The sequence below is a fragment of the Hemiscyllium ocellatum genome, chromosome 9 (assembly GCF_020745735.1).
Source record: "Hemiscyllium ocellatum isolate sHemOce1 chromosome 9, sHemOce1.pat.X.cur, whole genome shotgun sequence".
Classification (NCBI taxonomy): Eukaryota; Metazoa; Chordata; class Chondrichthyes; order Orectolobiformes; family Hemiscylliidae; genus Hemiscyllium; species Hemiscyllium ocellatum.
The window spans coordinates 113,488,420-113,504,086 of record NC_083409.1 but is presented as its reverse complement, the minus strand read 5'-3'; the positions used below and the strand labels follow the sequence as shown (position 1 = coordinate 113,504,086).

The following is a 15,667-nucleotide window of genomic DNA, read 5'->3' as shown; positions in this document are numbered from 1 at the left end:
TAGTTCTCCCTGTATTCCATGAAATCTAACCTTGCTAACCAGTCTCCCATGGGGAACCTTGTCAAATGCCTTACTGAAGTCCATATAGATCATGTCCGCTGCTCTGCCCTCATCAATCCTCTTTGTTACTTCTTCAAAAAACTCAATCAAGTTTGTGAGACATGATTTCCCACGCACAAAGCCATGCTGACTATCCCTAATCAGTCCTTGCCTTTCCAAATTCATGTACACCCTGTCCCTCAGGATTCCCTCCAACAACTTGTCCACCACTGAAGTCAGGCTATAGTTGTATAGTTCCCTGGCTTGTCCTTACCACCTTTCTTAAATAGTGGCACCATGTTAGCCAACCGCCAGTCTTCCGGCACCTTACCTGTGACTATCGATGATACAAATATCTCAGCAAGAGGTCCAGCAATCACTTGCCTAGTTTCCCACAGAGTTCTCGGGTACACCTGATCATGTCCTACAGATTTATCCACTTTTATGCGTTTCCAGACATCCACCACTTCCTCCTCTATAATTTGGACATTTTTCAAGATGTCACCATCTATTTCCCTACATTCTATATCTTCCATATCCTTTTCCACAGTAAATACTCATTTTGTATCTCCCCCATCTCTTGTGGTTCCATACAAACGCCATCTTGCTGATCTTTGGGGGTTGAGAGTGTGATGCTGGAAAAGCACAGCAGGTCAGACAGCATCGGCAGAGCAGGAGAATCTATGTTTCAGGCATAATCCTGCCATCATTATGCCCCAAATGTCAATTCTCCTGCTCCTTGGATGCTGCCTGAGCTGCTGTGCTTTTCCAGCACCACACTTTCGACTCTAATCTCCAGCATCTGCAGTCTTCACTTTCTCCTAATTTGATCTTTGAGGGGCCCTATTCTCTCCCTAGTTACCATTTTGTCCTAAATGTATTTGTAAAACCCTTTGGATTCTCCCTAATTCTATTTGCCAAAGCCATCTCATGTCCCCTTTCTGCTCTCCTGATTTCCCTCTTAAGTATTCTCCTACTGCCTTTATACTCTTCTAAGGATTCACTCGATCTATCCTGTCTACACCTGACATATGCTTCCTTCTTTTTCTTAACTGAACTCTTCCTTCTTCTTCCAGATTTCTCTCCCCTTCTCAATGAAGTATCACAAATGCAGAAAGGCTTTCTGTATCTTACTAAGTGGCTGTTCTTGGTGTGTTTTTAAAAGTCCATTTCCTAGATGTGGATAGCCATACCCATTGTTGCCTGTTTCTGTTTGCCATGAGAGAAGGTAGTGGTGGATGTCCTCATTGATTTCCTGCAGGGCATCTGTTTTACTTATTGCAACAGTGCTGTTTAGAAAGGAATTTCAAGGCCTTGACCCAGAATGGAGAAATAATTCCAAGTCAGAATAGGCATAACCTACCAAGCAGGAGGAGACCATATGGCCCAGTGAGCTTGCTTCACCATTCACTTTGATCCTTCATTTCATTGTACGACATTTAAAAGACATTTGGATGGATATATGAATAGGAAGGGTTTGGAGAGATATGGACCGGGTGCTGGCAAGTGGGATGAGATTAGGTTAGGATATCTGGTCAGGATGGATAAGTTGGACTGAAAGGTCTGCTTCCATGCTGTACATCTCTATGACTCTCTGTTTTTTAAAAAAATACCCTCAAATCTCCCCTCAGCCTTGGACCCAGTCTTTGCTAGTTATTTTTCCCCTAGTCCCTCCACCTCTGCACAGCAGAAACACCTCCACCTGATTGTTCCCCTCCAAACCTCTCACTTGGAAATAGTCACTCCTTTAGAGTCAAAATCCTAGACCTCAGTCTGAGCATTGTGTATGCACTTACACTCCATGGACTACAGTGATTCAAGAAGCTGACTCACCACCTCTCTCTGAAGGGCTGAGAGATAAACATTGACATTGTCAGCAACACTCTTCGCCATTGAAGGAAAAGACAATCTCTCTCCTCTTGTTATACATAGAGTCATAGAGATGCATATCATGAAAATAATGGGTGAAAGTGAGGACTGTAGATCAGTCAAAACGTGTGGTGCTGGAAAAGCACAGCAGACCAGGCAGTATCCGTGGAGCAGGAGAGTTGATGTTTCAACCATCATGAAAATAGATCCTTATGTGACTAGGATTGAAATGGTCTCTGGAATAGTGAGACTTTTAAAAATTGTTTATTTTCTTTTAGAAACTTTATGGTTAGTTTAGCAGAATTTCTCTGACATTGCACAACACTTCTAACTTGTGCCTTTCACTTTTCAAGCAAATGCCAGTAATCCTCGCAGGCAATGAAGCACAGCAGAAGAAGTACTTGGGACGAATGACTGAGGCCCCGTTGATGTGTGTGAGTGTAGCTAAATATAATGGTTCACAAAATCATTCACTGCCAAAACAAAATCTGCTGTAAATACCTGTAGCTAATGGAGCTCTTCTCGCTGCTCAGGCATACTGTGTGACAGAACCTGGTGCTGGTTCCGATGTGGCTGGCATCAAGACCAGAGCAGAGAAAAAGGGCGATGAATACGTCATCAACGGGCAGAAGATGTGGATCACAAATGGTGGCCAAGCTAACTGGTACGTTTCCACCACTATTGAGTTCTCCAAATGATGATAACTTTAATTATTATTAACAGGAGGTTCACTGGGTTGATTCCAGAGTTGAGGGTTGGTTTATGAGGAGGGGCTGAGCAGACTGGGATTATATTCATTGGAATTTAGAAGAATGAAGGGGGATCTTATAGAAACATATAAAATTATGAAGGGAATTGATAAGATAGAATTTGAGAGGTTGTTTCCACTGGCAGGTGAGACTAGAACAAGAGGGCATAGCCTCAAACTTAGTGGGAGCAGGGTTAGGACTGAATTGAGGAGGATTTTCTTCACCCAGAATACATTGTATACGTGTTTTTCCTCGGCTTCTTGTAGTTCCTGGGTGCTACAGTGTGTTGTGCCTCAGTTAAATAATGTTCTGATGCAGCCTGGTTTGTGGATGTTGGGATGATTGCTCCTGTAGTTGAGTATCTGGTCAGTGTGTGTGGCTCTCCTGTAGATGCTGGTCTGCAGCTCTCCATTGGCTATTTGTTCTACCGTGATGCCTAGGAAGGGGAGTCTGTTGTTGTTCTCTTCCTCTTTGGTGAACTTTATACCAGCAAGGATGTTGTTTATGTGTTTGTGGATTTCTTCTAATTTGTTGTGTTTTGTGATGACAAAGGTATCATCCATAAAGTGGACCCAAAGCTTGGGCTGGATCGTGGAAAGGGCTGTTCATTCTAACCTCAGCGTAAATGCTTCTTCTAAGAGTCCTAATATTGGTGATCCCATAAGTGTCCTGTTGGTTTGTTTATAGATCTTGTCATTGAAGGTGAACTGGGTTGTGAGGCACAGGTCTAACAAGGATGCTGTCCTTGCTGATGGAGTTGGTGCTGTCAGGTATTTGTGTCCTTGGTTCATCTAGCAGTGAGGCCAGTGTTTCTTTAGTTAGGGTGATGTTTATTGATGTGAATAAGTCTGTCACATCGAAAGAAACCATGACCTCGTCGTTCTCTACCTTGGTGTCTTTGATGATGTTAAGGAATTCCTGGGTGGAGTGGATAATAGAGTCTTTTCATTGTCTTGGTCCACTGTTTAGTGTTGATGACTTATTCTAGTGTACTTGTCCACTCATGGTCAGTCGCGTTAGTGTACAGAGTTTTTTGACGCGACATTTCTTGTTCGTATTTGTGGAGTCGGTTGTGGGCATCATTTATCATTTCTCGTAGCACCCTGCAGCCTTTCTGTCCTGATGTTCTTCTGGTTTATGGGGTGTCGAGAGGTGGTTTGTATTTGACACATCGTGGTAATACCTGTTTCCTGAGGCATTTGTATAGATTCGTGTAGGATGTACAGTTGTTGGCAGGTGGCATTCAGTCAAATGACATCGGTTTCCCATGTTCGGGCTAATTTGAATGTATTATGCGCATAAATGTTTGCAACTTTACAGAAGATTTGTAGCTCAGGTTGTGGATCAGGTTGTAAATTTGCTTGCTGAGCTGGTAGATTTGTTCTCAAATGTTTTGTCGCCATGCTAGGTTACATCATCAGAGCCTCCAATGAAGTACTAGTGGAAACTAGCCTCCAGGATATTTAAGCACCAAAAGACATGACCCTCTCTCACTAATATCCATACAAACAGATGAAGAGGGACATCAGTTCGACTGGGACAATGCATCCTTCCTGGGACAGGCTAAACAAAGACACGCACAGGAATTCCTAGAAGCCTGGCATTCAGACTGGGACTCTATTAACAAACATATTGATTTGGACCCCATTTACCAACCTCTAAGAAAAAGAACCGGAAGTGATATCACCCACCACAACAGACCAAGTTATACAGAACACCAGCACTTCATTGGAGACTCACTAATGATGTTACCTAGTGTGGTGGCGAAACATGTGAGAAAACCCTACCAGCTCAACGAGCAAGCCTATAGCCTGACCCACAGCCTGAGCTACAAATCATCTCTACATTTGCAAATACTACTCATGTTGCTAATGCTTTTTAAAAATTCATTCACGGCCAGCATTTATTGCCCATCCCTAATTGCCCAGAGGGCTGCTGAGAGTCAACCACATCGCTGTGGGTCTGGAGTCACGTAGGCCAGACCAGGTAAGGATGGCAGTTGCCTTCCCCAAAGGACATTCGTGAACCAGATGAGTTTTTCCGACAATTGACAATGGATTCATAGAGTCTTAATACCCGGTATGGTATTGAATTTAAGTTCCACCGTCTGCCATGCCTCGATTCAAACTCGGGGGCCCCCAGAACATTACCTGGGACTGTGGATTAATAGTCCCAGAGCTCAGCCGTTATCTTCACTTACATAGTAGTGTAAAAGAGCTTCATGCATTGCTCAAACTTTGAAATAATTTGCTCTTCCAGGGTAGTCTGAGGTAGACCGAGAACTCTTCTGAACGAGACATCATAACTTTAGGCTCCTGTGTGAGTTTGCACAATATACAGTGAGCAGTAATGTGACTGGGGAGCCATTACCCTGCAAGATAGCTTTGAATCTCCCAATGTAGGCATCAAACTTGTAGAGTGAGCACACAGCTCAGGCCATATTTATACACTTGCTGATCTTATAGTGTGTGGAACTGCAGGAATCCATGTATGCACCTTGACCACAGAAGGTGGGCTTGCAGTCAACAGTAGTGGAAAACTCATTAATGGATTTTTGAACAAGTGGGTCGACAATAGGGAGCTGTAAAATCAATGAGGTAAACACAATGACTGCAGATGCTGGAAACCAGATTCTGGATTAGTGGTGCTGGAAGAGCACAGCAGTTCAGGCAGCATCCAAGGAGCAGTGAAATCGATGTTTCTGGCAAAAGCCCTTCATCAGGAAGAAAGGCAGTGAGCCTGAGGTGTGGAGAGATAAGCTAGAGGAGGGTGGGAGTTGGGGGGGGGGGGGGTGTGTGGGGGGGGGTGTGGGTGGGGGGGGGGGTGTGGGTGGCGGGGGGGTGTGGGTGGGGGTGTGGGGTGTGGGGTGGGGGGGGTGTGGGGGGGGTGTGGGGTGGGGTGGGGGGGGTGTGGGTGTGGGGTGTGGGGTGGGGTGGGGGGGGTGTGTGGGTGGGTGTGGGGGGTGTGTGTGGGTGGGTGTGGGGGTGTGTGTGGGTGGGTGTGGGGGGTGGGGGGGGTGGGTGGGGGGGGTGTGTGTGGGTGGGTGGGGGGGTGGGGGGTGGGTGGGGGGGGTGTGTGGGTGGGGGTGGTGGGGGGTGTGTGGGGTGGGGGTGGTGGGGGGGGTGTGGGTGGGGTGGGGGGGGTGTGGGTGGGGGTGGTGGGGGGTGTGTGGGTGTGGGTGGTGGGGGGTGTGTGGGTGTGGGTGGGGGTGGTGGGGGGGGTGTGGGTGTGGGTGGGGGTGGTGGGGGGGGTGTGGGTGTGGGTGGGGGTGGTGGGGGGGGTGTGGGTGTGGGTGGGGGTGGTGGGGGGGGTGGGTGGGTGTGGGTGGGGGGGGTGGGGGGGGGGGGGTGTGGGGGTGGGTGGGGGTGGTGGGGGGGGTGTGGGTGGGGGTGGGGGGTGGGGGGGGTGTGGGTGGGGGTGGGGGGTGGGGTGTGGGGGGGGTGTGGGGTGGGGGGGGTGGGGTGTGGGGGGGGGGTGGGGTGGGGGGGTGGGGTGTGGGGGGGGGTGGGTGGGGGGGGGGTGGGGTGTGGGGTGGGGGGGGGGGGTGTGGGGGTGGGGGGGGTGGGGTGTGGGGGGGTGTGGGGGGGGGGTGGGTGGGGGGGGGTGGGGTGTGGGGGGGGGGGGGGGGTGTGGGTGGGGGGGGGGGTGTGGGTGGGGGGGGGGTTGAAGGTGATAGGTCAGGGAGGAGAGGGTGGAGTGGATAGGTGGAAAAGGAGATCGGCAGGTAGGACAAGTCCGGACAAGTCATGGGGACAGTGCTGAGCTGGAAGTTTGAAACTAGGATGAGGTGGGAGAAGGGGAAATGAGGAAGCTGTTGAAGTCCACATCATTGCCCTGGGGTTGAAGTGTTCCGAGGCATTCTTCTTCCAGGCGTCTGTTGGAGAGGGAGCGGCGGTGAAGGAGGCCCAGGACCTCTATGTCCTCGGCAGAGTGGGAGGGGGAGTTGAAATGTTGGGCCACAGGGCGATGTGGTTGATTGGTGCGGGTGTCCCGGAGATGTTCCCTAAAGCTCTCTGCTAGGAGGTGTCCAGTCTCCCCAATGTAGAGGAGACCGCATCGGGAGCAACGGATACAATAAATGATATTGATGGATGTGCAGGTAAAACGTTGATAGATGTGGAAGGCTCCTTTAGGGCCTTGGATAGAGGTGAGGGAGGAGGTGTGGCCGCAGGTTTGCAATTCCTGCGGTGGCAGGGGAAGGTGCCAGGATGGGAAGGTGGGTTGTTGGGAGGCATCACGGAGGGAACAGTCTTTGCAGAAGGCGGAAAGGGGTGGGGAGGGAAATATATCCCTGGTGGTGGGGTCTGTTTGGAGGTGGTGGAAATGTCGATGGATGATTTGGTTTATGCGAAGGTTTGTAGGGTGAAAGGTGAGCACCAGGGGCATTATGTCCTTGTTACGGTTGGAGGGATGGGGTCTGAGGGCGGAGGTGCGGGATATGGACGAGATGCGTTGAGGGCATCTTTAACCACGTGGGAACGGCAATTGAGGTCTCTAAAGAAGGAGGCCATCTGGTGTGTTCTGTGGTGGAACTGGTCCTCCTGGGAGCAGATATGGCAGAGGTGGAGGAATTGGGAATATAGGATGGCATTTTTGCAAGAGGTAGGGTGGGAAGAGGTGTAATCCAGGTAGCTGTGAGAGTCGGTGGGTTTGTAAAAAATGTCAGTGTCAAGTCGGTCGAAATTAAAGGAGATGGAGAGGTCCAGGAAGGGGAGGGAGGTGTCAGAGATGGTCCAGGTAAATTTAAGGTTAGGGTGGAATGTGTTGGTGAAGTTGATGAATTACTCAACCTCCTCGCGGGAGCACGAGGTGGCGCCAATGCAGTCATCAATGTAGCGGAGGAAGAGGTGGGGAGTGGTGCCGGTGTAATTACGGAAGTTGACTGCTGCATTTTGAATGTTAATTTGAGCACAGGATGCAGACCATTGAAACATGTGAGGAAATTGTTCCATACACCTGCAGATTCAAGTATTGCAAACTTACCTGTGTATTGAAAATCTGAAGGAGGTAGGAGGTGAGGGGTCAGTTCATCGATGATGCGGTTCTCATGGAAGCTGAAGATGTTAGTGCAAGCTGGGCTTCAAGGGGTCCCTGTGACAACAGCACCTATTTAGGTGTAAATGGTTCATGAAACAGATAGTTTCCTCTTCAAACATTGTTTCTCTTTCAACTTTTATTTTGGGATTTACTTCTACTCTTTTAGTCGTGAATCTTTGGAATTTTCTATGCCAGTCATTCTGTTAATTCGAGACCGAGATCAATAGATTCTTGCTTGAGGTATCTGAGGATAGAGCATAGAGTAGGATTGATTTATAAGATCAGCCATGATCTTACTGAAGAGCTGGACAGATTCAAGAGGCTCTTCCTCTTATTGGTTACATTTTTCTTTTGCTGAGTAATATCTGTCAAAGTGAAGATGATCTCTGGAAGATTTCTTCACTGTTTAATTATCACAATGATTTGATCAACAAGTCCCTGCTGTCTCCGGACAGGTGGACCAAGACATTTCAAGTGCGAGTATGCAAAGCCAGAAGGTTCTCACCGATATAGAGACTTCCAGAAACAGAAGTTGCTGGAAAACTCAGCAGGTCTGGCAGCATCTGTGAAGAGAAATTAGAGTTAACATTTCGGGTCTGATGACTCTTCCTCAAAACTGATAATATCTGTTTTTCTTTCCCCCGTACCCCTCCAAGTTGTTTCTATTTAAATAATGCCTTCTTGATGCCGTCCAGGTAGTGTATTCCAGCTCCTGAATACTCACTAAATGGGAAGGGTTTTTTTTTTCTCATCTCTCATTTCCTTCTTTTGCAAATCAGTTTAAAGCTGTGCCCTCTTGTTTTTGGTCCCGTTTTAGTAAATCTCCTCCACGCTGTCTCCAAGGCATGGCATTCTTCTTCACGTGGAGTCCAGAACTGGACATGGTCCTCTAGCTGGGCCTGAACCAGTGATTTATGAAGATTTGTATTTCTGTGATGGCTTTTTAAAAAGAAGTTATGGGGCTCTAAGTTAAACTGCAGGCCTCACCTACAGCCATAATGTCAACTAACATTTTTGGGAGTTTGTGAATTGGAATCTCAGTCAGAGTTGGGGAGTGGTAGCACAGGGATCCGGGGCAAGTAAACAATCTGAAGCTGAGCAATCTCTAGGATGTTTGCAGCTTCTCTTTAATGACTTACTCAGGAGAGTGGCTTCATCGGGGCCTGGAGCTGTTACAGGATGCCCTCCAGCATTTCAGAGACTAAAAGAGGAAACCAAAACCTCCTAACTGTAGAAAATAAGTTTCTTTAAAAAATAAAATTGGAGTGGATCATTTGCAAATGGTCAATCATTTTTAAATGTTTGTTTTGCTCCAGGTATTTTCTCCTCGCTCGCTCTGACCCAGATCCGAAAGCCTCTGCAGGCAAGGCTTTCACTGGCTTCATTGTAGATGCTGACTCGCCTGGAATCCAGATTGGAAGGAAGGTATTTAGCATGTGTTTTTATGCAGAAATGTTTCAATGATTCAAAAGTTGACTGGAATAAACTGTTCACAGGTAAAGGGGCAACTGACAAGTGGGAGGATTTCAAAAGTGTGATAATTAGAGTTCAGAGGCATTATGTTCCTGTTAGAGTAAAAAGTACAGCTGGTAAGGTTAGAGAACAGTGGATGAATGAAGATGTTGAGGTTCTAGTCAAGAATAAACATTCTGAGATCGACAACTGGGATCAAATAAATCTCTTGAAGAGTATAAAGAGTATAGGGGCATTCTTGAGAGGGAAATGAGGTAGCCTTGGCAGATAATCCAGAGAGATTCTACAAGTACATTAAAGAGCAAAATAGCAACTAGAGAGAGAGTAGGACCTCTTAAAAATCAACAGGGTTATCTGTATGTTGAACCTCTGGAGATGGGAGAGATACTAAATGACTATTTTTAGTCTGTTTTTACTGTGGAGAAGGAAATAGAGACTAGAGAACCCAGGGAAACAAATATTGATGTTTTGAAAATTTCACATTACTCAAGAGGAAGTACTGGAGGTCTCCGAAAAAGGAAGTGTATAAATCTCCGGGACCTGACCATTGTGTCCCAGGATGTTGTGAGAAGTTAGGGAAGAAATTGCATGGCCCCTAGCAGAGATATTTGTATCATTTCTAATCATGGGTGAGGTATCGGAGGATTGGAGGGTGGCTAATGTTGTACCTTGTTTAAGAAAGGCTGTAAGGAGAAGCCTGGGATCTAAGACCTGTAGGTCTGACATCGTGGTGGGTAAGTTATTGGAGATGGTTCTGAAAGATAGGATTTACATGCTTTTGGAGAGGGAAGGACTGATTAAGGATTGTAAGCATTGTTTTGTGTGAGAGAAATAGTGTCTCATAAACTTGATGAGTTTTTTTGAGGAAATAACCAAAACGGTTGAGGGAAGAGCAGTAGACTTCAGTTGATAAGGTTCTGCATGATAGACTAATTAGTAAAGTTAGATCATGTGGGATTGGGTGAGCTTGCCAATTGGATATGAAATTGGCTTGACAGTAGGAGACAGAGGGTGGTGGTGGAGGTTTGTTTATCGGACTGGAGGCCTGTGACTAGCAGTGTTCCACAGGGATCAGTACTGGGTCCACTTTTGTTTGCCATTTTTATAAATGATTAGGATGAGAATATAGGTGGCATGGTTAATAGGTTTGTGAACGATGACAAAATTGGTGGTATAGTTGACAGTAAAGAAGGTTATCTAAGATTGCAAAGAGATCTTGATCAAATAGCTCAATGGGCTGAGGAATGGCAGATGGAGTTTAATTTGGGTAAATGTGAGATATTACATTTTGATAAAACAAATAAGGGCAAGACTTATACAATTAATGGTAGGGCCCTAAGGTAGTATTGTGGGACAATGAGACCTTGGGGTTCAGGTACGTAATTCTTTGAAATTTACGCTGGTAGACAGGATGGTTAAGAAGGTGTTTAGCACACTTACCTTCTTTGCTCAGAGCTTTGCTAATGGGGGTTAGGATGTCATGAGGTTGTACAGGGTATTGTTGATGTCTTCTCTGGTGTACTATGCAGTTTTGGTTGCCCTGTTATAGGAAGGATGTTATTAAATTGGAGAGGGTTCAGAAAGGACTCATGAGGTGCATAGATAAAGTGAATAGAAAGGGTCTTTTCCCTAGGGTGGGAAAGTTCAAAATGCAGCATATTTTTGAGGTGAGAGGAGAAAAATTTAAAAAAGACAGGAGGGCAAAGTGATGGACGCAGGTACACTTACAGCGTATAAAAGACATTTGGATAGTGAATAGGAAAGACTTGGTGGGATATGAGCCAAACAGAGGCAGATGGGACTAATTTAGTTTGGGATCATGTTGAGCATGGACTGGTTGAACTGAAGCCTCTGTTTCCATGCTCTATGACTATAATTTTGACGCACAATTTAAGTTGTGTAATCGATGAGCAGATGTACAAAGCAGTCACAAGCTCAGATTGAATGGTGAAGCTTTTCAGTACCTTTGAATACGTCCCTTCACAATACCAACCTCTACCCTCTGCCCAGTGATTGTTTAATTAACCATTTTAAATATTGACAGAGAAACATGGCCATGCATTAGCTCAACATGATGTCTGAATCTTTTTAATATTGACGTCAGTGTTGTTGGGCTAGGAGATGAACATGGGTCAGCGCTGTTCCGATACTAGAGGCATTGTTTTTGAAGATGTGCGAGTGCCCAAGGAGAATGTCCTCATTGGTGAGGGAGCTGGCTTCAAAATTGCAATGGGAGCGTTTGACAAAACCAGACCACCGGTGAGTAGGGTTTACAGCTGACTTAAATGTCTGGAATGTTGGGGTGAGGCATTGGAGGATGTATGAAGTATTATCAGACAACTAGAAGTGACGTTTTAAATGTTGAGTTGAATCTTTATTGGAACAAAGCCACCACTTACACCGTGTGAGCGTCAGAAGCAAACACTGAAACAAAGCTTGTTTTATACAGTATGGAAATCTCCATGCTCAGTGTACACACTAAAAGCTGCAGAATGCTTTTGATGATACTCACCACACCCTTAGGCCAAATTCCATAAAATTACAAGATGCAAGAGCAGAATTCGACCATTTGGCCCATCGTGGATTCCTTACAGTGTGGAAACAGGCCCTTTGATCCGACAAGTCCACACCGATCCTCCGTCCAGACCCATTCTCCTACCCTATTATCCTATATTTGCCCTAACAAATGCACATAACCTACACATCCCTGAACACTTTAGCCTGGCCAATTCATTTAACCTGCGCATCTTTGGATTGGGGGAGGAAACCCACACAGACATGGGGAGAATGTGCAAACTCAACACAGTCGCCCAAGACTGGAATTGAACCTGAGTCTCTGGTGCTGTGAGGCAGTGCTAACCACTGAGCCACCATGCCACCCTATTGAGTCTGCTCTGCCATTCCGTCATGGCTGATAGTGTTTCTTAACCCCTTTCCCCTATCTCCTCCCCATAACCATCAATCCCCTTACCAATCAAAACTTGTCTATCTCTGAATTTTAATAAACTCAATTACTTGGCCTCCACAGCCTTCTCCAGCAATGAGTTCCACAGATTTCCTCACCCTCTAGCTGAAGAAATTCCTCCTAGTGCAGGGACTAACATTTCTAACTGACACGATGAAGATGTGCCTTCGATTGCTAGTCCCTCCTACCGGTGGAAACATCATCTTCACATTCACTCTATCAGGCCTCTTAGTATTCTGTAAATTTCAATCAGTTTCTCCCTCATCTTTCTAATCTCCAGGAATACAGACCAAAGTCCTCAACAGCTCCTCACATGACAAGCCCTTCACCCCCAGGATCATTCTTGTGAACCTCCTCTAGATCCACCCAAAGCCAGCACATCCTTCCTTAGATACAGGGCCCAACAGCGCTCACAATATTCCAAATACGGTCTAACCAGATTCTTATACAGCCTCAGTAGTACTTCTCTGCTCTTGTATTCTAACCCCCTTGAAATGAATATTAACATTACATTTGCTATCCAAATTGCCAACTGAACCTGCATGTTAACCTAAGAGAAAGCTGAACTAGGACTCCCAAGTCCCGTTGTGCTACTGACTTCTGAAGCCTTTCTCTCTTTAAAATATCGTCTGTGCCTCTATCCTTTCTACCAAAGCGCATAACCGCACAAGTTTCTACATTGTATTCCATCTGCCACTTCTTTGCCCACTCTATTAGCCTCTAAAAGGTCTTCTCTTTATTTTAAGACTGCGCCTTTGGGTCCTAGTCTCTCCTACCAATGGAAACATCTTCCCTCCATCTACTCTGTCCAGCCTCCCTGCTTCCTCAATACTGTCTACCCCTGCACCTACCTTTGCATCTTTTGCAAATAAACCAACAATGCCCTCAGTTCCTTCATGCAGATCATTACTGTATAATGTGAATAGTGTGGTCCCAACACTGATCCCTGCAGAAATTGACCATTCATTGCCTGCCATCTGGAAATGACCCCTCTATGCCTACTCTCTACCTTCTGCCAGTCAGCCAATCTTCTGTCCATGTCACTACACCATGGGCTCTTGTATGGTTGAGCAATCTCCTGTGTGACGTTCTGGAAATCCAAATAGATCATGTCCACTGGCTCTCCTTTGTCTAACTTGCACATTACCTTCTCAAACAATTCTAACAGACTTGTCAGGTATAACCTCTCCTTGGTGAAACCATAAGACATTGGAGCAGAAATTAGGCCATTTCGATCCATTGAGTTTGCTCAGCCATTCAATCATCAACCCCATTTCTCCTGCTTTCTCCCCATATCCTGGATCCCCTTAATACTCAGGAACCTATCTATCTCCGTTCTAAATATACTCAATGATCTGGTCTACACAGCCTCCTGTGGTAATGAATTACATAGATTCCCCACTCTCTGGCTGAAGAAGTTTCTCCTTATTTTCATTCTAAAAGGTCTTCTCTTTATTTTAAGACTGCGCCTTTGGGTCCTAGTCTCTCCTACCAATGGAAACATCTTCCCTCCATCTACTCTGTCCAGCCCATCCAGTGTTAAATATGTTTCAATTAACTTCCCTGACTCAGCCTGGTTTTACCATTCACTTCCAAGTACTCCGCAATCTCATTCTTAATAATAGACTCTAAAATCCTACCAACGACCAAGGTCAGGCTAACAGGCCTGTAGTTTCCAGTCTTCTGTCTTCCTCCCTTCTCAAGCAGGGCTGTTACATAAATCATTTCCTAGGCCTCTCGGACCCTCCTTGACTCCAGTGATTCCTGAAAGATCACACTAACTCTTCCACAACCTCCTCAGCTATCTCCATCAGATCCCTCAGATATAATCTATCTTGTCCAGGTGACTTATCCAACTTTAGACCTTTCAGCTTGCTGAGCTCCTTTTCCCTAATGATGGCCACTGCACCCATCGTTGCTTCTTGACTCTCTTGGAATTCTGATAAGCTGTTGGAGTCTTCCACTGTGAAAACTGGTGCAAAGTACTTAGTCAGTTCTTCAGCCTTTTCTTTGTTCCCCATTACTACTTTTCCAGCCTCATTTTCCATTGTTTCAATGTCCATTCTTGTCTCTCTCTCTTACCTTTTTAGATTTCTAAAATAATTCTTGCAATCCTTTTTTTAAAATATTACTAGCTAGCTTCCTCTCCTATTTCATCTCCCCCGTCACCCCCCACTGTTTTTTATTTGCCTTCTGCTGGTTTTTCAAGCATTTCCAATCCTCTGGCTTCCCATTAATCCTCACCACATTGTATGCTGCTCCTTTTGCTTTGAAGCTGTTCCTAACTTCCATTGTCAGCTATGTTTTTTTCTTCCTTGAGATGAATTTCTGCTGTGCCTCTTGAATTACCCCAGAAACCTCTGCGTTTCCTGCTGCACTGTCTTCCCTGCTCGGTTTCCTGAAGCAAACAACTCTGGCCAGCTCCTCCCTCATGTCTCTGTAGTTGCCTTTACTCAATTATTTTATTATAACATCCGATTCCAGCTTCTCCCTCTCAAACTGCAGAGTGAATTCGATCATAGTATGGTCACTGCCCCCTAGTGGTTCCTTCGCCTTCAGCTCGTCATCACCTCTACCTCATTGCACATTACTCTGTTTCTTTGAGGTAGAAGAGACCACAGATTCAGGCTCATTTAAAAGCACATTTCCTTGTGCTTTTCTCCCTCCGATCTCCCACTTCCCGACTGCACAGAACTACCCTAAGGGTCCCTAGTTTTATGGTCCAGTATTTAAACTTAATTGGAAAATTTATTGTATTCAGTGATGGAAAGGTCAAGCCTAATTAAAGTACAGACTGGTTCACAATGTGCAATAAATAGTACAGTGTCTATCATCCTTGGGATGTTTGGGATCTATAACTGAACTCTGCCTCCTGTACGGACGAATATATTCACAGGTTGCTGCTGGAGCAGTTGGTTTAGCCCAGAGAGCCTTGGATGAAGCTACCAAGTATGCTTTGGAAAGGAAAACCTTTGGAAGATTGCTCGCACAGGTAAGGTTAAGCATTGTAACAATTCCTCAAATGTAAAATGTTCATTCTCGTGTTCAGGTCTACTAATGTCCTCTCTATCTCTCTAAGCCCCTCTGGCTATGCACCCTCTGCTTAAGGATCTCCAGTTTCAATTGCTGCCTTGGTACTAAGCTCTGGGATTCCATCTCTGAACCTCTGCATCTCTGCCCCCTTGCTTCCCAATTTCCTCATTTCCCCTCTCCCCACCTTCCAACTTGGCACTGCCCTCTTGACCTGTCCTACCTGTCCATCTTCCTTCCCACCTATCCACTCCACCCTCCTCTCCGACCTATCACTCCCCTCCATCTACCTATTGCACTCTCAGCGCCTCCCCCCGCCCCATTTATCTCTCTACCCCCTCAGCTCACAAGCCTCATTCCAGACGAAGGGCTCTTGCTCAAAATGTCGACTCTCCTGCTCCTCGGATGCTGTCTGACTTGCTGTGCTTTTTCAGCACCACACTCGACTCTGATCTCCAGCATCTGCAGTCCTCACTTTCTCCTGATAACAGCAGCAGATGCCCGG

General features: G+C 46.0%; 1 protein-coding gene across 1 annotated transcript in view; it reads left to right on the top strand.

Moving 5' to 3' along the window:
* The window catches only part of acadm (acyl-CoA dehydrogenase medium chain), a 56,095-nt gene that overhangs the window by 29,962 nt on the left and 10,466 nt on the right, over positions 1-15,667 (top strand). The window contains exons 6-10 of the mRNA XM_060830029.1: positions 2,262-2,342; positions 2,442-2,572; positions 9,011-9,119; positions 11,286-11,426; positions 15,029-15,124. Coding sequence (XP_060686012.1) covers positions 2,262-2,342; positions 2,442-2,572; positions 9,011-9,119; positions 11,286-11,426; positions 15,029-15,124 — 558 coding nt within the window. The remainder of the gene's footprint in view (positions 1-2,261; positions 2,343-2,441; positions 2,573-9,010; positions 9,120-11,285; positions 11,427-15,028; positions 15,125-15,667) is intronic.